This window comes from Cantharellus anzutake (genome assembly GCF_015039405.1).
Source record: "Cantharellus anzutake strain C23 chromosome Unknown EI90scaffold_1, whole genome shotgun sequence".
In the NCBI taxonomy this organism is placed as follows: Eukaryota; Fungi; Basidiomycota; class Agaricomycetes; order Cantharellales; family Hydnaceae; genus Cantharellus; species Cantharellus anzutake.
Genome location: NW_024066951.1, coordinates 3,207,028 through 3,232,258, shown reverse-complemented (window position 1 = coordinate 3,232,258; position 25,231 = coordinate 3,207,028). Strand labels below are relative to the sequence as shown.

The following is a 25,231-nucleotide window of genomic DNA, read 5'->3' as shown; positions in this document are numbered from 1 at the left end:
GTCATTTCCAACATGCATACTTGTAGAGGGTTTCCTCAAATAATAACATAAGCCATACAGGGCATAATGTGAACCGCTGGAACAGAGACGGCGCACGCGATGCGTCCATGGAAGACACACTTTGTAGCATACAAAAGGACTATAGGTATGATCAAGAAAGAAAAAAGTTGAGAGCCCCTCGAGACTGGATGGGTCAAGAACTCGAAGCAATGCGCGTTTCGGGTTGTTGCGCTATGGTGCAGAATAAACAGGCGCACAAAATGTGTCCGCAACAACTGTCAAAACATGTTCATCATCTACGCAGTTCTCTCTCCGCGGAGACGACGAGCCAGAGCGAGGTCTTTAGGTTGACTGAGTTGTTAATGAGAGATGAGTGATTAGCACACAGTGAGAGATAGCGTACTCACATAGTGACGCGCTTGGCGTGGATGGCAGCCAAGTTAGTATCTTCGAAGAGCGACACAAGGTAAGCTGGTGGAAAGAATCAGTGGATGGAGTCCTCGGTTCAGACACATGTATGTACTCACCCTCGCTGGCTTCTTGAAGAGCCAAGACGGCAGATGACTGGAAGCGCAAATCGGTCTATAATAGTCAGACGAAATAAGATTGCTGCTCTGAAGTGTGTGGCGCAAGAGTCGTGACCTTGAAGTCCTGAGCGATTTCACGAACGAGACGTTGGAAAGGGAGCTTCCTGATAAGGAGCTCGGTACTCTTCTGGTACTTGCGAATTTCACGAAGAGCGACGGTTCCGGGGCGGAAGCGGTGAGGCTTCTTTACACCTCCAGTGGTGGACTATCGAATTGGGGTGAGTACGAGGGACTGGAGCAGTCCGTCAACGCAGCAAGCAGGCATGCGTTGGGGAAAGCAAAACGGTTGAACTTACGGGGGCACTCTTCTTGGCTTGCTTGGTAGAGAGCTGCTTGCGGGGAGCTTTGCCACCGGTAGACTTGCGGGCGGTTTGCTATTCAGTTGCGGAAGCAAAGTTGAGTCACCACCGGAAGGGGTTTGCCGAAGTTGGTATCCACGCATAATGACACGGCGGTGAAGGGTTCAGAGACGACGACGACACATCACAAGTTGAGCACAAACGACCACCAGATGCCCATGATGTGCGTATGTGGGTGCAAGTTTGGTAGAAAGTGTAGAAAAAAGGAGCAGAAGAAGTCAGAACGTGTCGTGAGACAGGCTGACGCAGCCCGACGACGACGAAAGACGACGGCGGGAGCAGCTGAGAAGTTGTGGTGAAGTTGTGGAAGGAAGTACTAACCTTAGTGCGGGCCATTGAAGCTAAAACGATGAGATTTGGTTAGATTTAGGCGCTACAGAGCGAATTTACAGTCTAAGAGGTGTTTTGGGGGGATGAAAGTGGTGGAAAGGAAAACTTGTTCTGACCCCCTCCAGTATTTGTGACGCTCTCTACCAAAGCCTGTGTTGTAAGTCCGAATTTTAGACCCGGCTAGCAAATTCAACATCAGCCGGAGATTCCCGGCTGGAACTTCCATGCGTTTGGCTCTTATGAAGCTTGCGAACTTCCAAAGATTGCAGTGTTGTCAGCTCCATTTGAATCTTCCCCGATAATTGTGCCCACTTACCTAAGGCTCTACATCCTTCCCTGATTCACCGAGCAAGCGCTAGAGCTCTTACGGCAACTGTACTTCGTGAGGAGGTGGGCTACCATCGGAAGTCCTGTGTGTGATCAATGAATTGGTTGACTCGCGGTTTTTCTTGTCTTTCATAATTGCTTCTTCTTCTTCTCTCAATGATTTTTGTGGTATTTACAATGTTCTCATGTATCCTTTCAACCATTGTTGGGCCACTTTTCGCTCATCCCTCGCGGCTTGGTGTTCCGTAATCAGGCGCCTAATGAGGTTGAATCCGGGAGGAGCCCGAAACCAACTCCAGACCCTATCCACAGGTAGGAACATATGTAATTTCACATCCAACACACAACCTCGTCTATGCACCCAAACAATGTTTGATCCCCGTTCCAGCCGCAGCAACGCATGTGCGTTTTGCGCATGGAAAGATTGTTGGAAGTTTTCTACCATTCATTGAACCCAGGAGGGGTCTCTCTTTTGTGTGGGGCCGTGCCGTATTCTCATCAGCGAATGGTACAAATCCCCTATGCAGCCACGACGTTCAAGACGTTGAACGTGGTCATTAATATTGTGCCCCGACTGCTTACGTGATCAGAGGCAGTTCGGAAGATCCCAGTCACCTGGAAGGCTCGATTTTATTTCGTACATCCACAGCACATTGACGGTTGCCCACGTCATTTTTGGTCTCTAGTATCGAGTATTGTGCTATGGCAAGGGGTAGGAATGTGCGACGTAAAGTGGCACCATCAGAACCAAAGTCTTCAGTTGCGGATACCAAGCAGGAAGCTGACTCTGTAGAGAATGAGTCTACGAAGGAGGGCTCTCCCGAGACGTGCCCTCTGTGCGAGTCACATCCCCGTAAGGCATCAAAGAAGGAAAATTGGGTTGGTTGTGAAGGTTGCGAACGATGGTTCCATTGGTCATGCGTCAATCAACCTGAGTCGCTGGACAGCATAGACAAATGGTGGGTAACCTTGAGACAAGACGTTTCTCTGCGATTCTTTGAAGTCAAATCCTCTGCCTGTAGCCTCTGCTTCATCACTAATATAACTATCACTTGTGAACTCCAGGTTCTGTGCCGAATGTCTCGTTGAGGATCCGAGTCGCTCCATCACATTCAAACCTGATAAAGGTCCTACACGCAAATCAAGGCGAACGACAACCAAGGTCGACTACGCAACCCTCAATGAAGGTGTCCATCCAGCTGATCCCAAACGCTGGATGCATTATCTTGCAACAAAGAGGATTGTCCCACACGCCTTCCCAACAATGAAGGGCTCGGAAGTCACCTCGGCTTGGCTCACCGAGAACGAGGATGCCATGACACAGCCTATCATTATCGAGGAACCAGAGGGGCTTGGAATGAAGATGCCAGATCCATCGTTCACCGTTAGCGACGTTGCGAGGATGGTTGGAGAGGATGAGAAAGTCGAAGTACTCGGTAAGCTTAGTCGGCATTAAAATTGCATAACCTGATTCCAAGCCCCATATCACGAAAATTCTACTGGACATTTCACAGACGTTGGAACGCAACGAGAAGATAAGGGTTGGACGTTAGGCAAATGGGCAGATTATTACAATTCCCCTCCCAGAGACCGTGATAAGATTCGTAATGTAATATCCCTCGAAATCTCCGAGACCAAGCTCGCCGAAAAAATTCTTCCTCCTCGGCTTGTTCGACAAATTGATTGGGTTGAGCAAGCATGGCCTGTAAATAAACGGAAAGGACAATACCCGAAAGTCCAGTTGTATTGTCTCATGTCAGTTGCGCAATGCTGGACGGTATGCTATTTCTCATTCCATTCATAGCCATGCCCCGCTTAACATGCGTTGATTCAGGACTGGCACCTTGATTTTGCTGGATCTTCTGTGTATTACCATATCCTAAGAGGTTCAAAGGTATGCACCATTCTCTTGCATGTGGTAAATGCGCAAGTGCTGGAATGTTGATCAATCGATATGCCCAATAATAGGTATTCTACTTCATCCGCCCTACCCCTGCTAACTTAGCTGCGTACGAGAAATGGTCGGGCAGCGAAGTACACCAGTCAAACGTGTGGTTAGGTGACTGGGTGGATGAAGTCGTCAAGGTTGAACTCCAGCAGGGAAACACTATGTGAGCAGTCTTTACTTTTGTCTGAGAAAGACGATTGACCGATCATCATAGGATCATACCGACTGGATGGATACATTGCGTGGTATGTTCCTCGTAAATTTCGATCGATGGGTCTGGACTAATTGTCGCTGCGCTTAGTATACACCCACTGATTCACTGGTTTTTGGTGGGAATTTCTTGCATTCCTGGAATATCGCCACTCGTAGGTCTATTGTTATGGTACGTTCGAGCGTGGATTTCTGAACTGATTCCGTAGAACTACGAGTCCGACAACTGGAGCTTGCGACCAAAGTTCCCAAGAAATTCCGTTTCCCTATGTTTAGAAAGTAAGTCAGTCCTGCGCCTTGGTTAACTGCATGAAGTGTATTCGTGTCTCTCTACAGACTTTGCTGGTATGTTGCGGAAAAGATGGTCCGGGATATCAAAGCAAAAGAAGAAATCCACCCAAGAATTCTTTCAGGTCTTGAGGCGTTAGCGACATTTCTCGTTAATGAGGTCCATATAATCGAACGCAAGGCCTCGACAGAGGCTGCAAGAAAAGACTCGAAGGACCAAGTACCAACTACTACAAGGGATCCTAGCTCCCTGGCGCGTGAATTAAGATGGCGAGTCCGTCTTGCCTTGGGTTCAGAATCAGGCGACGAGCTTGAGACACCACTTTTGCGGGGCTCGTATTCAACCAACGGAATAAACGGCCATGAGAAGCGATCGTCCGTTACTCCTGGCGCCGTCGCTGGGGTCAAGCGGAAGCGCGGCAGAGGAGTGTCGCAACTCTCATCTTCGGAGCGTGGTCCTATATTCAGAGGATACGAACCACGGCCATGGGATGTGTCAGAGATGCGGAAGATACAGCCCGTCCAAACAGTTCAAGTGTCTATGCTGCAGCCTGGGCTGGAGGATTCCATTGCCTGGGCTGATTCGAATGCTGTGATTGATCCATCATCATCCTCCACTCCTTCATCCTCGAGAGTGGAGTATACCAGTGCTGTTGACGAGGTGGTGAAGGTACGGAAAACTTTGCGTGGCGATGTTGTCACCATCTTAGAACGTGAGACCATTCGTCGCGTTTACGAGAGATGGGAGTTTGCGGAGGACGATGATGCTGCAGAGACGAGGGTCAAAGAGGAGGAAAGTGTAGATCCTGCCGACGAAGGAGCACATTTAGGCGAGAAAGAGATTTCAAAAAGCGAGTCGGTGTCACCCTGCGATGCAGCCCCACAAAACATGGTGGACGCTAATTCACCTCCACCGGAGGATTATCCTATTGAGCCTGCCTCCACAGACCAGGCCACTGAGGAAGTATTGATGGACGTGGACGATGGTGCTCCATCACCGCATCTCCCACCATCACCACCTGTCCCTCTACAAACATGTAATCCCAATTCCGTGCCCGAAGAACCACCAGCATCTCCAGAAATGATCCAGGAGTCAGGCGACTGAGCACAACAAGAATCTGGACGTTTTACATTTCAATCTTGCACTGTCTTATACATTATTCGTTGTACTATGAACCATGTATTTAAGAGGGTCTTCCTATTTTCAGTCTTGGCCCATGCATGCTCAAGCTTGCGCGACGAATGGCTGCAATTTATATTTAGGTAATTTGTATCCGAAATATTCACGGTGATCACCACCACCACGAGGCTAGCCATATTCACGCCACGTACTGCGATTAGGGGCCTACCCTGGGTTTAGCGATTAATGTCATACACGCTGAATGAACCTTCACATGAAAGCGTTAGGGCCCATCGTCAAGATACATTAGCTAGCTTCGTTGGCGGCCATGCTGGCTCACTGGATCACAACTCTCATGCATCGCCGATACCGGAGCAAAGTTCTCCTTATGATGCGGATTACGACTCACCGGATGGTAAGTTCAGAGGGTGTTCAGGATGTTACCCACACACATTCAAACATGACTTCAGTGAATCCCCCTTATGCCATGGGCCAACGACCATTCCTGCCTCAGCAAAACGCGCCAAGAGGGGAGGACCGAGGTTTTTCTGGTGTATTGCCTCCAGGGGATCCTGCGGGAGATCCCTCTCAACTTCCTTTCGCGTCGCTTCGCATTAGTGACCCAACACCAGCTGCCTCCATATCTTACCAGCGACCTGTTGATTCACGGAGAGATCCTATTGCGCGAAGTGTATCAGCGGCACCTAGTGCCGCCCCTAGTCATCGGTTACCGCAGCATGCGAACACGTTGCTCCCACCTCAGCAATACCCAAGCCAAATGCCAGGTTCTTCGAATACTTTGCTTCGGACAAGAAATTACTCGTTACAATCGTATCAGGCTGACCACCATGACAACTATTCACCATCTTCTGTTGGCCATTCACCTCAAAGCCCACCAAGCGTAAATGGATCGGTCAATGGAGGTTTCTACCGAGATCATCACCAGCAACCCCAAAGCGGCTACAATGCACCATACCGTGCCCCACCACCCCCCTCCTTTGATCCCCTCTATGCTGCTGCCTCTGACGTCCTTGGGCTCCCTCCAGGAGCGGCTCCACCTCCATCACCACATGCCACGCTTCCCGTCTACCAACACTCACTCCCAAATCGTTCTCCGTCACCAGCTCCCAGCACTTATGCTCAGCAACCGCCCCCACCACCCCAGCCCACTAATCAATACCTTCAGCCTGGTTCTTCTGACCCTCATCGTTTATCCGGTGACCCATATGGAGCTGGTCCGCCGCCCGCGAACCCAGGATTAAACCGTTCAGATACTGTGATGCCACGGAATGGTAGACCCGCCATGAAAGCAGTCGACGTTAATCAGCCTCCTTACACGAAGGAATACATAGATCAATATCGTAATCGGTTGAAAGGAGATCCCGATCCGGAAACACACTTTGCATTCGCCAAGTACCTCATCGATGCCGCAAAGAAGGTAGGAGCAAATGCTCAAGACCAGAAAGCGGTACGGAGGTATCGTGACCAGTTGATAGCCGAATCTGTCAAAGTTCTGCGTCGGCTGGCAACTACAGGAGAAACATATCCTGAAGCACAGTTCTTCTTAGCAAATTGCTATGGGACTGGCTTGCTCAATCTCGAAGTTGATCACGAAAAGGCATATCATCTTTATCTTCAGGCTTCGAAGCAAAATCACGCACAGGCGTGCTATCGGGTTGCCGTGTGCAACCTCATTGGCGCTGGCACGAGGCGTGATACCTCTCGTGCATTTGCGTTTTACCGCAAGGCAGCTTCCCTTGGGGATACAGCAGCGATGTATAAACTGGGAATGATCCTTCTCACAGGTGATCTTGGGCAGAACAAGAATCCACGCGATGCGATCCCATGGTTACGGCGGGCTGCTGAACAGGCGGATGAGGACAACCCTCACGCGTTGCATGAACTCGGTTTATTATACGAGAGGCAGCAGGGTGCCTCAGGTTTCATCATTCATGACCCTAATTATGCAAAGGAACTTTTCACCCAAGCTGCGAATCTTGGCTACACTCAATCACAATTCAAACTTGGTCATTGCTATGAATACGGCACGCTTGGCTGCCCTATCGACCCGAAGCGCTCGCTCGCGTGGTACATTAAAGCGGCAGGGAAGGAGGACCCGCACGCAGAATTGGCGTTAAGCGGCTGGTACTTGACTGGAAGCGATGGCATTCTCAAGCAGAGTGATTCAGAAGCATATCTCTGGGCGAGACGAGCAGCCAACAAGGGGCTTGCCGACGCTGAGTACGCTGTCGGATATTATACGGAACAGGAAATAGGAGTGAAAGCAGATTTGGAGATAGCAAAGCGATGGTACATGCGTGCAGCTGGTACGTTCAGTTTGCCATTAGCCCTGTCTTTCCGCTAATACAGTACAAATTAGCACAAGGCAACTCCCGGGCAATGGCTCGGCTCACTGAACTCAAACGCAATGGCGGCCGTGGTGGAAAGCATGCGAGACCAACTCGCCAGCAAGCAAAGGATGAAGGATGCATAATAATTTAGCTCAATGTTCTCCCCACCGATCGCCCACTCAATTACTATGTAAATGCCCCTCTGCATTCCGACGCTAGTTACCCGAATAATTTGGCGATGCGGCATCAGTGGTCGTTATATTCATCTTGGACTCCTTTACAAGCTACATTGTATTCAAAACAACAGCAATCGGTGGTAATAGCAGGTTTTGACGATTGTCGTATTTCCATCCTCCAATGGGAAGAATTCATTCACTTCTCACTCAGGTCGGCGACGCCAGGCAGGTTCTGCGGAAGGGATCATTTATACAGTATATCTCTGAGTAAGGCGCAAATACCTTGCCCTCGAGGAGTTCGAGACTTGCACCTCCACCCGTGCTGACATGGCTCAGCTTGTCCTCAGAACCATAATCAGCCACGACAGTGGCAGTATCGCCACCCCCCACGATCACAGTGGCACCTTTCGATGCAGCCTCTATGTTGGCGTCAAGAAGTGCCTTAGATCCTCCAGCGAAGGCAGGGAATTCGAAGACACCCGGGGGTCTGTGGACCGAAGTGTGTGTCAGCTGGCCTCATTGCAGGCCCGAGATACGAACCCGTTCCATAGAATAGTCTTGGCTTCGAGCACGGTAGTCTTGAATAACTCACGACTCTCTAGACCAGCATCGAGACCCATCCATTCTTCTGGGATGCCTTCCTTGTCCGTGGCAGTGCCGGTCTATCGCATCGACATTAATGGTACAGTGGCAACATCATACATGGATCTAACCACACCTTAGCTTCCTTGTCAAATTTGTCCGCTGTGATATAGTCAATAGGGAAGACGATCTTGACATTATGCTGCGTCGCTTTCGCAACCAGTGACGCGACTTTCTCTGAGCCGGCTTCGTCAAAGAGGGATTTCCCAATCTTAGGGTGGGCAAAATTACGGGTTTATGCTGTCGGAAAATGCATTTTACTCACCGCAACACTCTCGAGAGTCTTCTTGAACGTGAAAGCCATACCACCACAAATAATTAACGAGTTGACCTTGTCGATGAGATTCTCGATCAGTTGAATCTTATCCGAAACTTTGGCACCACCGAGAATAGCAAGGAACGGACGTTCGGGATTTTCCAGAGCCTTGGCAAAGTATTCTAGCTCCTTTTTCATCAAGAATCCCGCGGCCCTAATGGGAAGCTTGATTCCGACGACAGAGGAATGGGCGCGATGCGCAGTCCCGAATGCGTCATTAATGTAAATGTCTCCAAGAGCCGTGAGACGTTCGCGGAACTTCTCGATGGCCGCAGGATCAGCCTTGATCTTCTTTCCGTCTTTGTCCTTGGAGGAACCTTCCTCCTCGAGGTGGAAGCGGACGTTCTCGAGCAGGATAACGGAGCCTTTGGGCGCATCTTTGACACCTTTTTCGATATGGGGTCCAACACTGTCATGCAAGAAAATGACATCCTTGTTTCCCAGTTGCTTAGACAGCTCTCTTGCGACGGGTTCGAGAGAATATTTTTTCACAACCGCTCCGTTCGGCCGGCCCAGATGCGAAAGCAGAATGACAGCAGCGGCACCTTCAAGTAATAATATTTGGAATTATGACCACGACATTGGGATATTGATGAAACTCCTAACCTTTCTCGAGTGCATGCTTAATGGTGGGAAGCGCACCTACTATGCGCTATGACGCAGTGAGCATGTAAAGCTTGGAGCGGCGGACGACGACGAGCGCAATCATACCGCTGGGTTGGTTATCTTCCCCTCTTGAATTGGCACATTAAAGTCCACTCGAATGAGGACGCGCTTATCGCTGAAGATGATGGCATATGAGCTGAGTCGGCAGTGTGAAGGAACAACTCACCGGAAATCCTCATCTTTCAAGTCGGTAATGGTGAGCTTCTTGGACAATGACATCTCTGTGAATCGAACTTATTTGTGGGGTTCCGGGGACCTAGTCCGAAGGCTTAGTAGTGAGATCGAGCGCTTCGAAGCCGACTCTGAGATGCGATGGGAATGCCCAAAAATGGTCACACTATCGATTACAAGCACCGGAAGCAAATGTCGCGCGTCTCGTTAGTTTTGGAACTAACCCACCATTCATTATCGCTGAATCTCGCAAGCGCCTCAGGATTAAACTATGGATACGGGTCAGATTCCAGATAGGCCCGAGACTCCATCTACTTCTTCCCAAAAGTCGCCCAAAGCTGAGAATGGTACTCCTGCATCTGTCCCAGCAACCGATGCCGAAACGAAGGCGTACGAGGCGGATGGGAGGAACCAGCCGATACTTCAGGTTGGGGGGCTCCTGATGAGAAGTCCCTCGGAGATACCGCTGCAGATGTGACATGGGAGGATCCATCTCCGGATGCCGGTTGGGGTGAGCCGTCCGGCGCCAGCGGATGGGAAGCTGCCACTGCCGATGCATCGAACCGTCCTAATGAAACTAAACCGAGGGAGAGGAATTCTGGTAATAACAAGGAAGGGGGCAATGATAGAGAAAAGATAGAAAACCACGAGAGAAGCCAAATAAACCGAAGATCACTGGGTACATTCGCCCCGAATTGCAGAAAAAGGTGCGTCGTCCGATCCACCCTAAGCATCCTCATAACACCTCGACGAGTTTTCAGGAAAAGATGTCCGCTGAAGAACTGGAAGCCATGATGGCACGGATGAAGCTCAAAAATGACCAGATCAGAGAGCAGGTGATTTGCACAACGTCTAACATAGTACTGCTTCCCTGACATTTTGGCAGAGAGAACGGGTCGCCGCTGACGAGGATGCTTTCAATGCTAAGGTGAAGGAAGAGCGTGAAAGGCAAAAGAAGATAAGGGAGCAACAACAAGCGAAGGCTACTGCTCAGAAGAAGATCCAGACAAGCATTGACAATGAGCGGTTAGTCTATTTCCCTTTGTGCCGAACCAGTAGCTGAAGTTGGCTGTTAGTGAGGAGAATGCCAAGCGGAAACTCGCAAAACTTGCACAACGAGAATGGGATTCACAGAAGCAGAGCACACCGGAACGAAAAGAACGTCCACTTAAAGGTTTAGGTCGAGGTATCTATCCACCCGTTTCAACCGGAGACTCTTCGACAATAACGATATCATTCGCAGGTGCGCCAATATCTAGCAGTGATGTGCGGCAGCCAAACACGCCTATAACACCCAAGACAGAAGAAGCACCTCAACTGCCAGAGTTGGAAAAGAACGGCCTAGCTGATGAATGGGCCGCTGCGACGGCCGCTGCAACAGAACAGTGGTGATGAATCACCAGCTCCTCAATGTTCTTGCTGTCAAGTAGTCGAGGTACTTGCGTTCTGCCAGTCTCATCTCAGGATATGTAAGTACTACTCCGACTTCCCTGATACTCGAATATTGAACCAATCTACGTCATCATGAAGATCCAAGTCCAATTGCATCATCTTCGATGCCTCCTCGCCTTCCTAAGGCTCGAAAAATGTCGATTACTGATCTCCTTTCACGATGTTATAATGACTTTTGGAATGAAAACTCTTGACCCAGTCACCCCAGCTTCGTGACTACGTGGCACCGTGCATTTATTTATCAGCCATGATTGTATTGCCATCTACATGGTAAAGGGATTTGGGTGTGTGGTTGTGTAATGAGTCGGTGTGCAATTGTGAATATCTGAATGAATTGGACCATTGATCACACCGCCACCCGAGATCTCGATCCTGACTTCATCATGGCTCTCTTGAAGCACGTAAAAACTACCCAGGAACTTGATGCTTTGTTGGAAACCAAAGGGAATAGCCTGGTTGTCATCGACTTCTGGGCAACCTGGTGCGCTCCTTGGTACGTAAATTGACTTTGGTGAAAGCCTCACGCCCCTGAGAAATCCGTACTGATTCTCAAAGTCATGCTATCGCCCCCACATTCGAGGCCCTCTCCCAATCCGTAAGCCCTGCTTGTTCATGTCCTAGATCATTTTTCTCAAACAGCGTAGCACAAGCACGTTACGTTCGTTAAAGTGGACGTGGACGCTTCGCAACCGATCGCCCAAAAGTATTCTGTCACAGCTATGCCGACATTTGTTTTCATCAAGAACCACGCAGTGATCGATACGGTGGGTGACTAGAAGGGGCTGTACGATGACAGCTCAATTTATATCCATACTTATAGTTGAAGGGGGCAAACCCTCCCGGCTTGGAGGCCATGGTGAAGAAGTACGCTGGAGCCCCACCAGCAAGCAGTGGTGAAGGTTCATCTTCCGACAGTGTTAGAACTATCTCTCCGCGGAAACCATCCCTCGATGACGATTTCCGAATAGGTTTCACTCCTTGAACTTTTAGACGTGTCACAACTGAATTGCCTTAACGAATCCGAGGAGCACGGAGTCAAGGGAATTCTCTCAGCCAAAAGGAAAAATTCTTCCAGCTCTTACCTAGAAAGCGATGCAGACGAACAGCTACTCATTAGTATTTCTGTGAGCATTGTCTCATCCATGTTGCAATGCGTCTCCTTTTCTGACCATTAACGACGAAAGTTCATCCAAACAGTTCGGGTCCGGGCCATATCTATCAGAACAGATCCTCCCTCCTCTGGACCGAAGAAGATCAAGCTCTTCATCAACAGGCCTGCCCTTGGATTCGAAGACGTTGAGGACGCCGAGGAACCTGAGGCTTCTCAAATAATAGAATTGAGCGACGAAATAGTCGACAAAGGGAGTAAAATACCTTTGCGATATGTTAGATTCCAGAGCGTCAACAGTCTTCATGTGAGGGAATCGTTATTTCGCCAATCATTTCTCTGAGTTCCAGACCTCCCACAGATTTTTGTCTCCTCGAATCAAGGTGGCGAGGATGAGACTAGGATTAATTCGATCGATGTATTTGGCGTGCCAGTTCAGTTGAGTGCCGTTCATCTCACCCCAGATTTCAAAACTAACGAGGAAACGTGGTGAGAATGACCCAGAGTTTGAGTGGATTGCGGAAAACAGAGGATTGAGAAAGATTCACGGGTCTCGCGGCTTCCCCCTTATGTATTTCTTGTCACAGAAATATCAAAATAATGTGTCGTGTTGTACAATGTCATACTGACATGAGATCAATCATCAATCATCTAGAACCCATGAGTTCGTATGGCCCAGAGGAGACGATTCTCCTCTGTACCACGAAATACCCAATTTATGGTTTTCACTTCTGAAAAGCCCTCATTGACATCAGGTGCCTCGAAGTTGTTCTGAAAAGAACTGAATGCCAAGGTAGGAGAAGGGTCCTTCGAACCTTCAAAAAATCATTTCAGCGAATCATTTTGTCACTAGCACCGGAATATGTACCTCGCCTTCACGTGGAGTTGCCAGAAAAGCTCTATATACATCATTATGTATTGCAGTTTCCCGAGGGGTGGCGAAGTATAAGCAGCTATCCAACCAGCATAAGATACAAGGCTGGCCCACTTAGTTAGAAGCCAGGGCTCACCGAATAGAACACTTCAACTTCCTCGCTAGAGTAATGTATGGTTTTCGTGTGTCCACATCCCTATTCGTGTTGTCTATCCTCATAGCCGTACGTCATCTGGAATCTGACGAAGCCGGCATGAAGTAACGCACCAACGACAACACTCTTTCCCTCTTTCACAGAAGACTCAACAAGTGCTAAGCATTTTTTCTTACTACCCAAAGTATCCTGGTTGACATGCACGTATTCGTGCGGCTCAAAGTAGTCTTTGTAGAACGATGTTTTCCCCGAAGCCGGGTAGCCAACGAACAATACAATCTCTGCTGGCTTGGTGACCGACGCGGATGTGTCGTGATCCGGTATCAAAGGAGTATTGGAGGGGGTGAATAAAGGCACTGTATCTGAGGCTCGTATCAATGCATCGAGAACGGTTCGCAAGATGCTTACGGTCATTAGGGACCGTGGATGGATCGAAGCCTGACAGCTCGTAGGGCACTGGCTTCTGATTACAGAAGAACTCCTATGGATTGTGTGGTTACTTGGCATAGGCTCTATCGAGAAAGGCCACACATACCTCCGGAGTTAAGAACCTTAGACCAGCATTGATTGAAAATAGTCGATCCGCAAAAGAGTGATCTGAGGGCCGACCAGCAGCATCCCCGACCATAAAGGAAGACCCTTTATCTGCGCCGTTCGGTTCGTGAGATGACTTGACGCATCACGAGCTTGTCTTGTCCCTTACCAATAACCACATTCTCTTTCGCAAAGATTTGCTCGATTGCATGCCAAATTCCGGGTAATGGCTTTCGGTACACGTCATAGGCTCCTGCAGCAAATATACGAAATGGTGCGCCTGGAAGCTAAGATTCCGTTTCAGGTGGGAAATTGGGAAATTGAAGATCGAAGGCACATACTTGGGCGGCAATCTTAGGGATTTTCTTCTTCCATTCAGCACGCCGTTCTTCTCCTTTCCTGCTGGAAAATCCTGCCTGATTCGATACTATATTAAAGAAAAACTTCACGCAACGTCAGATCGAGGCGACGCGGATTGTTCTGTGATATTTAATCACCCTTCACTAGCAGTTTCAGCCAACTTGGATTTCACTGTGGCGTGCCACCACTCCCAATCATTTGCGTCTTTCGGAAATTTCTTACCTCCCCTAGGCCTAATGAGGGTCCCATCCAAGTCAAATAAGGCGACTTTGGGCGAGAAAACGGGGCTTTGGTGCAGTCCATGAAGACAAGTCCCACCCACATTCTCCAGCCAGAGGAGACCCTTTGGGGCCATGCTTTGGGTAAAGATAGAATATACTAACGAATTTCGTGATGAGCAGTGTTGTACTAGACTTCAGAGACACGCGAAAGACCTTTCCCTGATTCGGCTACTCTTTTAGAAGCACCTTGCATGTCATCCTCTTTGGGCCTCTTTGAGCCTCCCATAGTGTGAGATGCCTCTAGCCCGACAAGACAGCTCGGAATAAAGTACCTTCTTTAGTCATAGTTCTTTCGGCGCTGAGTAAAGCGCCCACTGTGACTGTTGTTCTCGGTGTCAATATTAGTCAATATCAGTCCGCGCTTTCTGTAAGCGCCTTTCCTCGATTCTTCCATCAGCTCATGGTGAGGTATAAGAGACGAAGACGTAGGACAAAGGCAAATGCGCAAGAAGATGCGAGTACTTCACTAGATCACAACGAGAAAGACGGAGGCTCGGAACAGCAGACGGGCTCTGCAGATGCAGAGACTGAACCTGCCAGTGATCCCTTCCAAGAGCAATGGGAAAGTTTCCGCGACGAGAATTATGAGGGTACGAAAGGGATTTTATGGGTTTCGTCGACACTCATCGTTGCATTTAGTAATTGAACAGCTTCCACTTTCCTTGCATCGAATGTTCGCATTGCTTCATGAACTTGACAAGAAGTACGAGTGTGAGTCTGCCGAATCTGTTCTAATTATCACCCTCACGATGCATTTCCCCGTACATTAGCCTTCACGGCAGAATTGCAGAAATGCATTAAAGAATATTCTGCATATCGTGAATCGCTGTTACTCCAGGCGTCTCGAACTCCCACACGTAAAGATATCTCGGAATCGGCAGAGGGCATTGATGAAGAATCCGTCGCTCCACAACCGCTTGACGATGATGCTGATTCCGAGCCAAAGGATGGACAACATCTTGCTGAGCCTTCAACCAACGGAATCCAGTCACGTCACAATGTACAAGCGTCAGCTAGCACCAATACTCAGGACCCTCTGTCCTTGAGGCTAAAGACGCGCCAAATGCTAGAGTACATAGCGTTTTTGATGGCCGAAAGTGCCAAGGCTTCTGAAGAGAAGCTTGCATTGGCCGCGTCTGCGTATGACTCCGTAAGTTCAAAGACAGCGGGCCGAATGCCCGTACAAACTCAGCTTTACCTAGGTAGACAGACATGTCCGATCGCTGGATTCAATAATCAAGACGGATGAAACCGCTCTTGTCTTTAACACCCGGCCGGGAACACTTCCGGCCGCATCAGTCCTTCCGGGGGTGCCAAGTGGACCTATTCATGAAGTCATTGAGGCGGAAACTAGTGAGGAAACTGCCTCAGCACGCAGTCGAAAGCGAGGTATCAAAAGAAGGCACGAACCGGAACTACTCCCCGAAGCACCTCCCATTGTGAATGCCAGCCCGACACCTTTGCCACAGCCGATCACACTCACAACTGCGGCCCCTGTCATGCCTGTGGACCCGAACGAGCCAAGATACTGTTATTGTACCCAAGTCTCGTATGGCGAAGTACGTCCCTCAGTATTAGTTGAGGTTCACCTTCGCGATTGATTTGTTTATGTACGTGCAGATGGTAGCGTGCGACAATGAGGACTGCGAAAGAGAATGGGTGAGTGTTGCTATCTCCTTGGTTCTCACGCGTTTTTAACGGATACCCGTGAAAGTTCCACTATGGGTGTGCCGGCCTTAAGGAAGCTCCCAAACACAAATGGTATTGTCGCGACTGTGAGGTCTTACTGGGGAAAGTCAAGAGACGGAAATGAATTCGTTAGGCTCACCCCCTTTACATTGTGTGCATTATTGCAGAGTAATATCGAAATTGTGTCGTGTTTAATACTGTACCCGAGTCGTCTTCACAAAACCAATAATGTACATAGAAGTAATCATAAGATAGGGCAGAATATGGAAGTTGGTCATCTTTTTAGCCGACTCGCTGGCTTGAATTTTGAAGCAGACACCGGGACAGTCGAGGCTGCTGAAGCAGGGAGGGCGTATTTAGAACGATCGATCACCGTCTTCGGGGCCCTGTGACAAAAGGATGATCGGATGCGCATGAATGAGATTCTGACTTGACCTACGTTGTTTCGCTGGTTGGAAATGATCTGGTACGTTTCTGACCGCCACCAGTAGCCATCCATACACACTTTGAGAGCAGCCGTTTCCCATGCGTATTCCAAATTTGCGTGGCTTGGTCCTTGCTGAAGTGATCATTGAGGATATTTCGAAAGCCAGAGGGATCTGATTGTTCTGAAAATTTAGTAAATGTGAAATGAAAGAGGTTCCGCACAGACCGCGAGCGTCGACACTAAGAGCCAATTCCAATAGAAAATCATCATGAAGAAGCCCAACATCATGACCTTCCTTGCTAATCTGATGGACGTATCAGTATTGGCACGTTGTACGACCAAGGATGAAATAATCACGTCATCACGAAGAGACTTCAACTCAGCCAAGCGGCGCATAGTAGACATCCCGCCATTATTGTCAGTTCGTGCGTGTCCATCCGTGTCTTCGCGGTGTGAATCAGTGCCAGCATCCTCTACAGCACCGTCTTGTGTGCGTCTCCTCTGAATTGTTGAAGGAGCGTCGGCATTATATTCTATGTCTTCCGCGTCCTCATTTTCAGCGGCAGAAAAGGTAGTACGACTGCCTGTCGTCCTCGGGCGTCCTTCCAACATCTGCGCGGTGGTTTCCTTCGTTTTCCATGCACCTCCACTATCCACCCGGGCAGCTGGACGCTTCTCGATGGACTTGGTGGACTTCCTCTGCTTTGAGGGTGCAGTTTTATGATACGCCATTAAAACCGGAAACTGGCCGTTGAGCACGTCAGGAGCTCTCGTACCGAGCTGTTGCATGCGGATATCTGTCGATGTTCAATGGGAAGCAAAGGAACTCAGTCTCACCTGGATGAATTCGTTGTTATAGCCTGCACTGTTCTGCCGTTCGTATAAATCGAGGACAGACCATACAAGGCAGTGTTGTATGACTCTATCGATGAGGACAGTATCCAGACCCTTCCCGGCAGCGTAATGCTCGACTTTTGTCAACGACTTCTTCCGAACCGCTTCGTTGTTTGCTCCGCGATACGCATCGAAAAGCTCCTTCATAGTGAGATTCACGCCTTCGCGACAAACTTTGTCCACAATAGTGATAAGATGGATGGCAATGCTGGATCTATCCTCCTTCGTGGCGTTGCCATCGAAGTTCTGACAATTGTCACATAACTGATCGCATTGATCGCGACCGAACCGCTCCCCAAAATACTGGAGAACTTGGGTGCGACGGCAATCCGTGACGTTGGCGGCATATTGGGCGACCGTTCGAACTTCGCCTTTAAGTCGTTCTCGATCTTCAGGAGACAGCACCATTGGATTATCCTGATCATCCCGATCAATCAGTCTGTGCAATTTCAGAACATCCCCATAAGCATAATCTAGATTGAGGGAATGGGTTGTCAATACTGCAACCGACAATAATATTAGGCCTTACAAAGCAGACAGTCTGCAGGCAATCCATCGCGCCCTGCTCTTCCAGTTTCCTGATAGTAGCCATCCAAGCTCTTCGGCAGGGTGTGATGAATGACAAATCGCACATCAGCCTTATCGATCCCCATACCAAAGGCGACCTGTAGCATTGTCGTTAGAACAGCAAGCGATAGATTGGAAAGCGGCGACGTACTGTGGCAACAATTATGTTTACTTTTCCACTCTGCCATGATGTTTGAGCACACTCTCTGTCAGCAGCAGTCATCCCCGCGTGATAATGCTCAGCTTTCAAACGATGAGATTCACGTAGTTGTTTGGCTACGGATTCGCAGTCTTTCTTCGAGTAGCAGTACACAACTCCTGATTCGTTCGGGTGGTTCGAAGATATCCATTCCCCCAATCCGAAACGACTGCCTTCATAGACTTCTTCAGAACAACGTAATTGAGATTCGGACGATTGAAAGACGTCTTAAGCTGGACACAATCTTTCATTCCAAGCTTCGAGATGATGTCTTTCACCACGACCTCCTTCGCGGTCGCAGTAAGAGCCATAAGGGGGACATCAGGGTATTGGTCACGCAATTCTCCCAGTGTTTGATACTGCAATCCTGTTCAGACTCGAAAACAATTGGCAAGAAACCGCTACTTACTGCCTGTCGGAAGTCTCGACCCCAGGAGCTGATACAGTGCGCTTCATCAATGACGAAACGGGCAATCTGTTTGGAGGAGTAAAGAGAGCCCAGAATATCTCGTACTGCGGCACTACACTTCAGCTTCTCGGGAGTTGTATATAGGATGGTAGGCTTGTGAGAACTCCTTAGACGGGAGTTCGTCGCGCTCGACGCCGCCTTGTCGTCATCCCCATTGTAAGCCACAACGTCAATGTTGAGGTTTTTCAGGTGTTGAACCTGATCAGCCATCAAGGATTTGAGGGGCGAAATCACGACGGTTACTCCAGAAGTTTCGCCACCTTTACATAAAGCTGGTAGCTGATAACAGAGCGACTTTCCTCCGCCGGTAGGCATAAGTACGAAGACATCCTTCTTAGATAGTGTGGCAGCAATTGCTTCAAATTGATTTGGTCGAAAAGTGTCAAGCTTGAATATTCGCCGCAGGATACGAAATGCTTCATCATAGTATGGACTTGAGGATGCGGATGAAGATGGGGTTGCAAGGGGAGTTCGTGTAGTACGCTGCTGTAGCGACAGGGGGGTGACCTTAACGGAGCTGTGTGTGGGTGGTTGATTGATCGCAGTTTCTGTCTTCGCCGTACTTGGTTTCGCGCGAGGCGGAGAAATCTCAATCAAATCATCATCGTCCGAAATATTCGCCACATCCCCCCACAGTGCCTCTAAGTCATCTTCAGGATGAGCGAGTACACCTGCAGTTCGACTTTTCGTTGGCGACGAAGGAACCGAGCTGGTGCGTAGAGAACCTAATGGATTCGAACAGTTCTCGTTCCTTCGGCCCCCACGAGGGCTCCCAATTTCCGTGCGCATTTTGGCTGGTTTCCGAGGTGATGGAGAGGGAGTCTGCTTGACAAGGGTTATGCTCGCTATGCTCGCAAACGAGGGAAGCTTCTGAGGGGAGAGCGGTTTCAGCGGAGTCCTAACGGGGGTTGAAGTGATATGAGGAATTGTCATGGCGGTCAGCCGACTTTGGTAATGCGCTCTAAGGAAGCAGCAGCATAAGAGCGTAAATTTGAATATAAAAGACAGGACTCACTGCACGATCTCCCATTCTTCTTGGTCGACCGAACCACCAGCGCGGCCGAAAGCTAAGGGAATGACTTTAGCCTGGTGCTTAATAAGCTTCTCCATTATTTTTATTTGCTCATGGAGATCGTGGTCGGCTGACAGTATAGACGCTGAGGCTTTGCCAACGCCATGCTCCCCCATTTCAGTTGCGAGAGTCACCAGACGGTTCTGGTAATAATTCCTGAGTTGATAATGGAGTAAGGCTTGGATCAAATAGCACATAAGAGAAAACGAACTGGAGAATTTCGAACTCCTCAGCATCCTGACGATTATTACCAACGTCGCGAAATGCGTATGGGATAACTTTAGCCTGGTGCTTGATGAACTTGTCCATTGTACGGGCACGCTCCAGGAGTAATGAATTAGGGGCATACTGTTCGTGGCCCTGGGTCGACGTTGACCCCCGACGACGACCCGGAAGTCGAACCCCCGGCTCGGGCGCCAGAAAGCGGACCCCGAAAGATGTCCGACGCGAATGGTGCGCGAGACTGGTATAAGTAGTTATCAGAAAGGCATAGAGGAGCGTATAATACACAAACACCAACCGCGGGCTGTGTCGCACTTGGAGACTCATACATAGAGGTGTCTTTGTGTTACGCGTAGATTAACAATAAATCCCACAAACAATCATGAAACAAACCAGAATTTAAAGCAGTCACTCCTGTGTAGCGCTTAACACGTTTGGTCGTCCCCACAGGCGAATCATCAGAATCGGACGATAGCCGCTTTGGCTTTGATAACGCCGGACGAGAAGGCGGCACGACTGGACTAGGGACTGATCCAGAGCCATCACTTCCCCACGGAGAGACTGTTGCCGGTGAGTTTCGAGCTTCTACAGAACCTGAACGAGCAGGGAGATGCGATGTAAGTCTCAGGGTGGAATGCACAGCGAATTTCCCCAACTCACCAGCGATTTCCAGTGGATTGCCCATACCGCGCAACGCAGTGCTCGGCGCGGAAGCAGGCTTAAACTTACCCTAAAGTATTCCTTAATGCATGTTAAAAGACGCTGAGTCGATAGCAACTTTACTGTAGAGGGCTTGGTGTCAGCTTTGCTCTTGACATTGCTTGACACTGAATTCGCTCGGGACTGGTCAAGCCGCCGAAGATTGGCATCGAAGTTGTTAATAGGAGCAGAGGAGGCCATACTGTGAGAAAAGTACCAGCGCCGTCCCTCGACGCCTGAGTGGTGGAAGGGCTGCTAAGTCCGGATGATTGCGGATGGTGTTTATTATTATTTGGATTTTCGCGCAAATGCCAGATTTCCATCATTCCCACTCTGCACTTGAATATATCACATAGTAGCATTCATTTAAACTTTCCACCATCCCCCACTGACGAGAACCACATTAATTTGCGCATCGAATGCCGGATCTAATCCCAACCAACAGTTTACCGAACGTCGCAGTCAGGTGATTTGTATTCAATCAGCTACCACTTCGTTCTCGTCAGCACGCAAACATGTCTGAACGGAAGGGTGAGCTCACGCATCTGGATCAGACCACATAGAAACACTTAAGGACCATGCTTCCCTTAGTCCTTAACAAGTATTACCCACCCGATTTCGATCCAAGTAAAATCCCGAGGCGATCTGGACCGAAAAATTCCCAGCAGGTAGTACGTCTCATGGCTCCGTTCAGCATGTGAGTACACATATTGGGCATACACAGTTGGCCATGGGACCATCAATACTGAACTTCTCTCGACATACTCTTCAGGCGCTGTAACACCTGTGGCGAGTACATATACAAGGGCAAAAAGTTTAATGCCCGCAAAGAAACAGTAGAGGACGAGGATTACTATGGCATTAAAATATTCAGGTACGCTGACCACATTATTCCGAAGTAATCTTTCACTAATATTTCCCTTTCCTAGGTTCTACATCAAATGGTGTGTTCACCCCCGACGTTGTCAGTGGGCTGGGTACGACTCACCGAACCTTCCAGCACGCTCTGTTCTGCAGAAATAACATTCAAGACGGACCCAAAGAATACCGACTACGCTGCGGAGCTTGGGGCCTCCCGTAATTTCGAACCCTGGCGCGAAGTGGAAATTGTAGAGGAAGAGGATCGTCTAGCCAAGCTCGAAGAAGAGGAAAACGACGCCATGAAAGTGCTCGAGACTCGAACCCAAGATTCCAAGCGAGAAATGGAAATACTCGATGCACTTCAAGATTTGCGTGCACGTAATGCCCGTCTAGAACGTGTCGCGGCGGGTGGTGGTGCTGTCGATGCTCTTGAGGCTCAGGATGAAGAGTTGGACGAGGAAGAATTGCGGAAGAGGGCGGAGGAGGAAGAAGACGAGGAAATCGTTCGTCGGGTATTCTCAAAAATCCCCAATCCTTCCACATCATCTAGCGCGGGTCCTTCCCAAACATCCTCGACTGTTGAACCATCTGGTAATGACAGCAACCCACCGGATAGCGCACCATCGTCAAGCATCACTATCAAGAGAAAGGCAGATTTCTTGGAACCCCAACTCGACTCTACCATTCAGACGGCAGTCAAAGCCGTCATGACAAGAGCACCTCCCCCTGCTAAAAAGAAGAAATCTGAATTGGCTAGTGCATTGGGCATCAAGCGCCCCACTAAGCCTAAGGCGGCCGCATAACAACCGATCAAGCTTACTATACACTTGTATCTCTCAGCGCTACGACTATGTATATTATGTGGAATTACAATCAACTAGTACTGCGGTAAATTATGACTTTCTTAAGTTATCTAATCTCGCCTGCAACTCATCCAAGTCATCATCTCCCCCACTCCGAGTGGATGGCGCAGACGGTTCGTCTGATGCACCTAAAGCAACCATTTGTCGTCCAGAAGTTAATGGGGCATTAGTGGCGATCGCCGTCGGTGTATCATTTAGCTATGTTAAGAATAAACGTGAGCAACGGAACAACAAAAAGTACGAGTCAACTTCACCTGCTGCTGTAGATTTATACCAATCTCATCCAACACTTCTTTAAGGATCTTTTCCCCTTCTTCCTCTTCATCTTCAACTTCATCGTCCATCACATCGTCGACAGCGTCAGACATCATTTCCTCCTTCATGTCCATGGTGGCGCTTTCCTTCTCGAATTCAGTCATGATTCGTTGAATCTGAGGTAGATTCAAGCCACGATTCATCGATGCCATCGCCTATATGGAAAGTGGTCAATCACCAGAACAATCGGTGGGGGGGTTGTTCTTACCCTTGTAGCGCCTCTCATAGCATCTGCCATTTGTTGATTGCTTCGCAGTGTCTGGATTCGCAAAGAGACTGCCTGTAGCTGAGTGCGCATTTGGTAGAACTTTTGCACGTATTTCCTCGTTCTCACCAAGTCCTTAGCTTGGACTTTGGCGGCATTCTGAATATGAAGATAAATGGGCAACATGAATTTGCCTAAACTGACCGCACAAAGTTACAGGGAAATCGCTTATACCATTTGTCCAACTTTGGCGCTGCGTTTAATGTCACCAACCAATTTCTTCTCTTGCTGTTCGAGCTTTGTGCGCTCTCGATCGAGTTCTCGTTGTGCCTTGGCCAGCGCTCGTTGATGCTGCCGTAGTCGCTCAGCCGGAGTCATGCTGCGCCCAAATAACGTTTCCTTTGTGATCTCTTTCACTGGTAATCTCAGAGATGGGGGCACGTAGAGGCACTCACCAGGATGTTCATTTTGGTAATCCGGCTCTGGCAAAAAGAGAAAGATGAACAGGTGTTGGTGGTGATCAACTCCCACGCCTAGCACGGCCGCGGAGGCAAACAATTTCGCTCTTTTAACTCGCATGAATCCACCTGCGCATCCGAACCGCAGATATCCAAATCCGTTCTTATTGCTTTCGATCCCCTTCCTTTCCTTTGCTGCATTTGCTGCTGTTGTCAAGTACAGGTCCTTATCTCTTAACTACTGATCAGTCACTTGAATTGGCTCTCACCGAATCTGTGACAGGGAGTCGACCAACCCCGCGTCTAAGAGGCCAAGACAGCATCCTAACCCCCTTATTCCACCAGTCCAGAAAGAACAGTAGATCATAATGCCTATTTTAAACAAGATCGCAGACGCCCTTCATTCCCACGGGCCAAGGAAAGTGGTGACATCCCTAAACTACCTCATCCGGCGACGTTTGACCATACAAAAGTTATGGTGGTTTATGTTCTTGGTGGGCCAGGGGCAGGTATGAAACATCGATTATATCCGAGTGGAAAGCCTGCCTATGTCTCACCCCCCATCAAAGGCAAGGGGACTCAATGCGCGTCACTCGTCAGCGAATACGACTTTGTTCATCTCTCAGGTCAATACGGTTTCCGAAGATGATCGGATAGTGGGTGCTCATGCCTTCAATAGCTGGAGATCTTCTACGAGCCGAACAGAAACGAGAAGGTTCTCAATATGGCGCACTGATTGCTGAGTATATTCGCGAAGGCCAGGTTGTGCCCATGGAAGTTACGATCAAGCTGTTAGAGAACGCTATGAAAGCCGCGTTCGAGGAACGAAAGAACAGCGATCATTCAGGTTGGACTAATGGGAAAGGCCGATTCCTTATTGATGGGTTTCCGCGAAAGATGGATCAAGCTCTCAAGTTTGACGAGGATGTGCGTGAATCCTTTCCTCAATACCCAATCCTCAATCTGAACATCCATCAATGCGTGATCAGGTCTGCCCAGCTTCCTTTGTGCTTTTCTTCAATTGCCCAGAGCAGGAACTCCTCAAACGATTATTGGAACGTGGCAAAACAAGCGGACGCACCGATGATAACGAAGAATCGATCAAGAAGCGATTCAGTGCGTCGTCGTGCTGCATTTTTCCACTCAGAAGAAGCGAAATTAATTGTTTATCGCACAGAAACATTCATTGAAACGAGTATGCCAGTGGTCGACCATTACCGGGCAGAGGGCAGGGTTGTTGAGGTGAGCCGTATGTCCGTCGTGATTGGCTGTTCACGCAGAGGATTCTCTTCCATCAGATCGACGCCACACCACCGGTCGAAACCGTGCACACCGTGGTACGTGCGGCCATGGATGCCGCCTTTGCGGTTGAGAAATCGAAAACCTTATAATAGTAGGTAGTGGATCACTAAACCTTGAATCATATTTCAGGCCCAATGAAGGGATCGAGAACCCTATCTTTGACCGCGTGTCCGATTCGCTTAGTTCCATGCATTTGGGGCAATGCGTGTTGCACAGCCAGAAAGTGGTTACGTAAATATGAAGGTGAGTATGAAGCCCTTTCCCAGAAACATGAGAATGGAAAGGAGTGTGTGTTGCGCGCGGCTGAGAGTTCTAGAATGTGGTTATGATTTGACTCTGGCTCAAAAAAGTAACAAAGTGGAGTCAGGGCCGATACATCGGACGTGCATGCAGGTTATCCCAACCAGCGACAATATTGGAGACAAGCGAAGGTTTTTGGTGTGAGATTCAGGTGTAACCCTCATATGGGAGACAGAGTGAGAGACTAGTTTTCGCAGGGCTGCACTTCTGCGGGATCATGCATGATCAGCGCCGCCGGTGAAAAAGACCCTGTCAGACTTTCGGGCTCAGTGCGTAACCCCTACATCGTCTAGTTCCAACAAGGGGCCCCATTGGCCGAGGCCTCCAAAGATAGACAAAGCTTATGTAAAGAACGTGGCTAATTTTCTCATCACGAACAACGATCATATTCGGGTCGAACGGCATGCAACAGCGTTTAGCGGTGAGCTTCTATTT

General features: G+C 49.0%; 15 protein-coding genes across 15 annotated transcripts; 10 read left to right on the top strand and 5 right to left on the bottom strand.

Moving 5' to 3' along the window:
* Positions 1-239: 239 nt before the first annotated feature.
* EI90DRAFT_3029333 (histone-fold-containing protein) lies at positions 240-1,361 on the bottom strand. Its single transcript, XM_039058118.1, has 6 exons — positions 1,268-1,361; positions 884-961; positions 643-792; positions 528-582; positions 408-471; positions 240-351 (listed from the first exon to the last, which is right to left on the bottom strand). The coding sequence occupies exons 1-6, from the start codon at positions 1,280-1,282 to the stop codon at positions 297-299; spliced, it is 417 nt and encodes a 138-aa protein (XP_038924227.1). The 5' UTR covers positions 1,283-1,361; the 3' UTR covers positions 240-296.
* Positions 1,362-2,213: 852 nt separating this feature from the next.
* On the top strand, positions 2,214-5,257 carry EI90DRAFT_3029329 (uncharacterized protein). Its single transcript, XM_039058117.1, has 9 exons — positions 2,214-2,562; positions 2,669-3,039; positions 3,118-3,380; positions 3,438-3,497; positions 3,572-3,714; positions 3,766-3,796; positions 3,853-3,916; positions 3,971-4,040; positions 4,098-5,257. Exons 1-9 carry the CDS (start codon positions 2,306-2,308, stop codon positions 5,152-5,154), a joined length of 2,316 nt encoding a protein of 771 aa, XP_038924226.1. The 5' UTR covers positions 2,214-2,305; the 3' UTR covers positions 5,155-5,257.
* A 690-nt stretch (positions 5,258-5,947) lies between these two features.
* Positions 5,948-7,671, top strand: EI90DRAFT_2900720 (uncharacterized protein; the record flags this gene model as incomplete). The annotated part of the gene is made up of 2 exons (XM_039054044.1): positions 5,948-7,496; positions 7,550-7,671. The coding sequence occupies 2 exons, from the start codon at positions 5,948-5,950 to the stop codon at positions 7,669-7,671; spliced, it is 1,671 nt and encodes a 556-aa protein (XP_038924225.1).
* A 119-nt stretch (positions 7,672-7,790) lies between these two features.
* EI90DRAFT_2964267 (phosphoglycerate kinase) lies at positions 7,791-9,828 on the bottom strand. The gene is made up of 9 exons (XM_039055481.1): positions 9,720-9,828; positions 9,487-9,657; positions 9,366-9,435; positions 9,261-9,306; positions 8,604-9,199; positions 8,415-8,549; positions 8,237-8,358; positions 7,979-8,183; positions 7,791-7,928 (listed from the first exon to the last, which is right to left on the bottom strand). Exons 2-9 carry the CDS (start codon positions 9,537-9,539, stop codon positions 7,893-7,895), a joined length of 1,263 nt encoding a protein of 420 aa, XP_038924224.1. The 5' UTR covers positions 9,540-9,657; positions 9,720-9,828; the 3' UTR covers positions 7,791-7,892.
* A 256-nt stretch (positions 9,829-10,084) lies between these two features.
* On the top strand, positions 10,085-11,108 carry EI90DRAFT_69697 (uncharacterized protein). Its single transcript, XM_039067965.1, has 6 exons — positions 10,085-10,198; positions 10,259-10,327; positions 10,378-10,517; positions 10,568-10,677; positions 10,735-10,960; positions 11,022-11,108. The coding sequence occupies exons 2-5, from the start codon at positions 10,259-10,261 to the stop codon at positions 10,881-10,883; spliced, it is 468 nt and encodes a 155-aa protein (XP_038924223.1). The 5' UTR covers positions 10,085-10,198; the 3' UTR covers positions 10,884-10,960; positions 11,022-11,108.
* Positions 11,109-11,319: 211 nt separating this feature from the next.
* EI90DRAFT_2964262 (PITH domain-containing protein) lies at positions 11,320-12,544 on the top strand (the record flags this gene model as incomplete). The annotated part of the gene is made up of 7 exons (XM_039055480.1): positions 11,320-11,436; positions 11,499-11,538; positions 11,588-11,707; positions 11,764-11,859; positions 11,912-12,067; positions 12,128-12,358; positions 12,413-12,544. Exons 1-7 carry the CDS (start codon positions 11,327-11,329, stop codon positions 12,542-12,544), a joined length of 885 nt encoding a protein of 294 aa, XP_038924222.1. The 5' UTR covers positions 11,320-11,326.
* Positions 12,545-12,635: 91 nt separating this feature from the next.
* On the bottom strand, positions 12,636-14,581 carry EI90DRAFT_3029318 (polynucleotide kinase 3 phosphatase-domain-containing protein). The gene is made up of 11 exons (XM_039058116.1): positions 14,529-14,581; positions 14,408-14,476; positions 14,118-14,351; positions 13,955-14,040; positions 13,783-13,900; positions 13,615-13,724; positions 13,488-13,560; positions 13,193-13,435; positions 13,062-13,134; positions 12,902-13,004; positions 12,636-12,858 (listed from the first exon to the last, which is right to left on the bottom strand). The coding sequence occupies exons 2-11, from the start codon at positions 14,445-14,447 to the stop codon at positions 12,703-12,705; spliced, it is 1,236 nt and encodes a 411-aa protein (XP_038924221.1). The 5' UTR covers positions 14,448-14,476; positions 14,529-14,581; the 3' UTR covers positions 12,636-12,702.
* On the top strand, positions 14,520-15,666 carry EI90DRAFT_69982 (uncharacterized protein). The gene is made up of 4 exons (XM_039067967.1): positions 14,520-14,621; positions 14,684-14,965; positions 15,025-15,404; positions 15,465-15,666. The coding sequence occupies exons 2-4, from the start codon at positions 14,773-14,775 to the stop codon at positions 15,501-15,503; spliced, it is 612 nt and encodes a 203-aa protein (XP_038924220.1). The 5' UTR covers positions 14,520-14,621; positions 14,684-14,772; the 3' UTR covers positions 15,504-15,666.
* Positions 15,466-16,228, top strand: EI90DRAFT_3029314 (uncharacterized protein). Its single transcript, XM_039058115.1, has 3 exons — positions 15,466-15,813; positions 15,875-15,913; positions 15,969-16,228. The coding sequence occupies exons 1-3, from the start codon at positions 15,754-15,756 to the stop codon at positions 16,065-16,067; spliced, it is 198 nt and encodes a 65-aa protein (XP_038924219.1). The 5' UTR covers positions 15,466-15,753; the 3' UTR covers positions 16,068-16,228.
* EI90DRAFT_3029312 (uncharacterized protein) lies at positions 16,023-20,380 on the bottom strand. The gene is made up of 14 exons (XM_039058114.1): positions 20,187-20,380; positions 20,092-20,132; positions 19,948-20,034; positions 19,783-19,919; positions 19,515-19,727; positions 18,440-19,460; positions 18,245-18,389; positions 17,983-18,203; positions 17,794-17,929; positions 17,208-17,737; positions 16,728-17,150; positions 16,596-16,674; positions 16,383-16,542; positions 16,023-16,329 (listed from the first exon to the last, which is right to left on the bottom strand). The coding sequence occupies exons 2-14, from the start codon at positions 20,122-20,124 to the stop codon at positions 16,218-16,220; spliced, it is 3,297 nt and encodes a 1,098-aa protein (XP_038924218.1). The 5' UTR covers positions 20,125-20,132; positions 20,187-20,380; the 3' UTR covers positions 16,023-16,217.
* A 503-nt stretch (positions 20,381-20,883) lies between these two features.
* On the top strand, positions 20,884-22,243 carry EI90DRAFT_3149671 (CWC16 protein). Its single transcript, XM_039065605.1, has 5 exons — positions 20,884-21,023; positions 21,084-21,189; positions 21,265-21,366; positions 21,422-21,436; positions 21,493-22,243. The coding sequence occupies exons 1-5, from the start codon at positions 21,008-21,010 to the stop codon at positions 22,154-22,156; spliced, it is 903 nt and encodes a 300-aa protein (XP_038924217.1). The 5' UTR covers positions 20,884-21,007; the 3' UTR covers positions 22,157-22,243.
* On the bottom strand, positions 22,188-23,415 carry EI90DRAFT_3029307 (Snf7-domain-containing protein). Its single transcript, XM_039058113.1, has 5 exons — positions 23,192-23,415; positions 22,971-23,135; positions 22,740-22,895; positions 22,471-22,686; positions 22,188-22,414 (listed from the first exon to the last, which is right to left on the bottom strand). The coding sequence occupies exons 1-5, from the start codon at positions 23,201-23,203 to the stop codon at positions 22,247-22,249; spliced, it is 717 nt and encodes a 238-aa protein (XP_038924216.1). The 5' UTR covers positions 23,204-23,415; the 3' UTR covers positions 22,188-22,246.
* EI90DRAFT_3029304 (uncharacterized protein) lies at positions 23,266-23,704 on the top strand. Its single transcript, XM_039058112.1, has 2 exons — positions 23,266-23,417; positions 23,478-23,704. The coding sequence occupies exons 1-2, from the start codon at positions 23,314-23,316 to the stop codon at positions 23,554-23,556; spliced, it is 183 nt and encodes a 60-aa protein (XP_038924215.1). The 5' UTR covers positions 23,266-23,313; the 3' UTR covers positions 23,557-23,704.
* EI90DRAFT_2987655 (UMP-CMP kinase) lies at positions 23,266-25,044 on the top strand. The gene is made up of 8 exons (XM_039056019.1): positions 23,266-23,417; positions 23,478-23,703; positions 23,764-23,820; positions 23,874-24,121; positions 24,184-24,310; positions 24,372-24,436; positions 24,493-24,936; positions 24,994-25,044. The coding sequence occupies exons 2-7, from the start codon at positions 23,670-23,672 to the stop codon at positions 24,583-24,585; spliced, it is 624 nt and encodes a 207-aa protein (XP_038924214.1). The 5' UTR covers positions 23,266-23,417; positions 23,478-23,669; the 3' UTR covers positions 24,586-24,936; positions 24,994-25,044.
* On the top strand, positions 24,768-25,044 carry EI90DRAFT_3029299 (uncharacterized protein). Its single transcript, XM_039058111.1, has 2 exons — positions 24,768-24,936; positions 24,994-25,044. Exons 1-2 carry the CDS (start codon positions 24,773-24,775, stop codon positions 25,019-25,021), a joined length of 192 nt encoding a protein of 63 aa, XP_038924213.1. The 5' UTR covers positions 24,768-24,772; the 3' UTR covers positions 25,022-25,044.
* Positions 25,045-25,231: the final 187 nt, after the last annotated feature.

Bases quoted from the DNA above. Each gene is read 5' to 3' on its own strand.
- EI90DRAFT_3029333 (XM_039058118.1), bottom strand. The intron at 793-883 runs GTAAGTTCAACC...CCAATTCGATAG, and splicing joins AAGCCAAGAAGAGTGCCCCC to TCCACCACTGGAGGTGTAAA. The intron at 583-642 runs GTCACGACTCTT...TGACTATTATAG, and splicing joins AAATCGCTCAGGACTTCAAG to ACCGATTTGCGCTTCCAGTC.
- EI90DRAFT_3029329 (XM_039058117.1), top strand. From the start codon at position 2,306: ATGGCAAGGGGTAGGAATGTGCGACGTAAAGTGGCACCATCAGAACCA. The intron at 3,040-3,117 runs GTAAGCTTAGTC...GACATTTCACAG, and splicing joins TGAGAAAGTCGAAGTACTCG to ACGTTGGAACGCAACGAGAA. The intron at 3,917-3,970 runs GTAGGTCTATTG...CTGATTCCGTAG, and splicing joins TTCCTGGAATATCGCCACTC to AACTACGAGTCCGACAACTG.
- EI90DRAFT_2964267 (XM_039055481.1), bottom strand. From the start codon at position 9,539: ATGTCATTGTCCAAGAAGCTCACCATTACCGACTTGAAAGATGAGGAT. The intron at 9,436-9,486 runs GTGAGTTGTTCC...CATCATCTTCAG, and splicing joins TTGAAAGATGAGGATTTCCG to CGATAAGCGCGTCCTCATTC. The intron at 8,359-8,414 runs GTGTGGTTAGAT...TCGATGCGATAG, and splicing joins AATTTGACAAGGAAGCTAAG to ACCGGCACTGCCACGGACAA.
- EI90DRAFT_69697 (XM_039067965.1), top strand. From the start codon at position 10,259: ATGTCCGCTGAAGAACTGGAAGCCATGATGGCACGGATGAAGCTCAAA. The intron at 10,328-10,377 runs GTGATTTGCACA...ACATTTTGGCAG, and splicing joins ATGACCAGATCAGAGAGCAG to AGAGAACGGGTCGCCGCTGA. The intron at 10,678-10,734 runs GTATCTATCCAC...TATCATTCGCAG, and splicing joins ACTTAAAGGTTTAGGTCGAG to GTGCGCCAATATCTAGCAGT.
- EI90DRAFT_3029318 (XM_039058116.1), bottom strand. From the start codon at position 14,447: ATGCAAGGTGCTTCTAAAAGAGTAGCCGAATCAGGGAAAG. The intron at 13,901-13,954 runs GTATGTGCCTTC...ACGGAATCTTAG, and splicing joins TCCCTAAGATTGCCGCCCAA to CTTCCAGGCGCACCATTTCG. The intron at 13,436-13,487 runs GTAAGCATCTTG...CCTCAGATACAG, and splicing joins ATCCACGGTCCCTAATGACC to TGCCTTTATTCACCCCCTCC.
- EI90DRAFT_69982 (XM_039067967.1), top strand. From the start codon at position 14,773: ATGCAGAGACTGAACCTGCCAGTGATCCCTTCCAAGAGCAATGGGAAA. The intron at 14,966-15,024 runs GTGAGTCTGCCG...CCCGTACATTAG, and splicing joins ACTTGACAAGAAGTACGAGT to CCTTCACGGCAGAATTGCAG. The intron at 15,405-15,464 runs GTAAGTTCAAAG...CTAGGTAGACAG, and splicing joins CCGCGTCTGCGTATGACTCC to ACATGTCCGATCGCTGGATT.
- EI90DRAFT_3029314 (XM_039058115.1), top strand. From the start codon at position 15,754: ATGCCTGTGGACCCGAACGAGCCAAGATACTGTTATTGTACCCAAGTC. The intron at 15,814-15,874 runs GTACGTCCCTCA...ATGTACGTGCAG, and splicing joins CCCAAGTCTCGTATGGCGAA to ATGGTAGCGTGCGACAATGA. The intron at 15,914-15,968 runs GTGAGTGTTGCT...TACCCGTGAAAG, and splicing joins AGGACTGCGAAAGAGAATGG to TTCCACTATGGGTGTGCCGG.
- EI90DRAFT_3029312 (XM_039058114.1), bottom strand. From the start codon at position 20,124: ATGTATGAGTCTCCAAGTGCGACACAGCCCGCG. The intron at 19,920-19,947 runs GTCAACGTCGAC...GGCCACGAACAG, and splicing joins CTTCCGGGTCGTCGTCGGGG to TATGCCCCTAATTCATTACT. The intron at 17,930-17,982 runs GTACGTCGCCGC...ACAATGCTACAG, and splicing joins TAAACATAATTGTTGCCACA to GTCGCCTTTGGTATGGGGAT.
- EI90DRAFT_3149671 (XM_039065605.1), top strand. The intron at 21,190-21,264 runs GTGAGTACACAT...CATACTCTTCAG, and splicing joins CTCATGGCTCCGTTCAGCAT to GCGCTGTAACACCTGTGGCG.
- EI90DRAFT_3029307 (XM_039058113.1), bottom strand. The intron at 22,896-22,970 runs GTATAAGCGATT...CTTCATATTCAG, and splicing joins GCGCCAAAGTTGGACAAATG to AATGCCGCCAAAGTCCAAGC. The intron at 22,415-22,470 runs GTGAAGTTGACT...TTCTTAACATAG, and splicing joins GTATAAATCTACAGCAGCAG to CTAAATGATACACCGACGGC.
- EI90DRAFT_3029304 (XM_039058112.1), top strand. From the start codon at position 23,314: ATGAATCCACCTGCGCATCCGAACCGCAGATATCCAAATCCGTTCTTA. The intron at 23,418-23,477 runs GTCCTTATCTCT...AATCTGTGACAG, and splicing joins GCTGCTGTTGTCAAGTACAG to GGAGTCGACCAACCCCGCGT.
- EI90DRAFT_2987655 (XM_039056019.1), top strand. From the start codon at position 23,670: ATGGTGGTTTATGTTCTTGGTGGGCCAGGGGCAG. The intron at 24,122-24,183 runs GTGCGTGAATCC...ATGCGTGATCAG, and splicing joins CTCTCAAGTTTGACGAGGAT to GTCTGCCCAGCTTCCTTTGT. The intron at 24,437-24,492 runs GTGAGCCGTATG...CTCTTCCATCAG, and splicing joins CAGAGGGCAGGGTTGTTGAG to ATCGACGCCACACCACCGGT.
- EI90DRAFT_3029299 (XM_039058111.1), top strand. From the start codon at position 24,773: ATGGAAAGGAGTGTGTGTTGCGCGCGGCTGAGAGTTCTAGAATGTGGT. The intron at 24,937-24,993 runs GTGAGATTCAGG...TAGTTTTCGCAG, and splicing joins GACAAGCGAAGGTTTTTGGT to GGCTGCACTTCTGCGGGATC.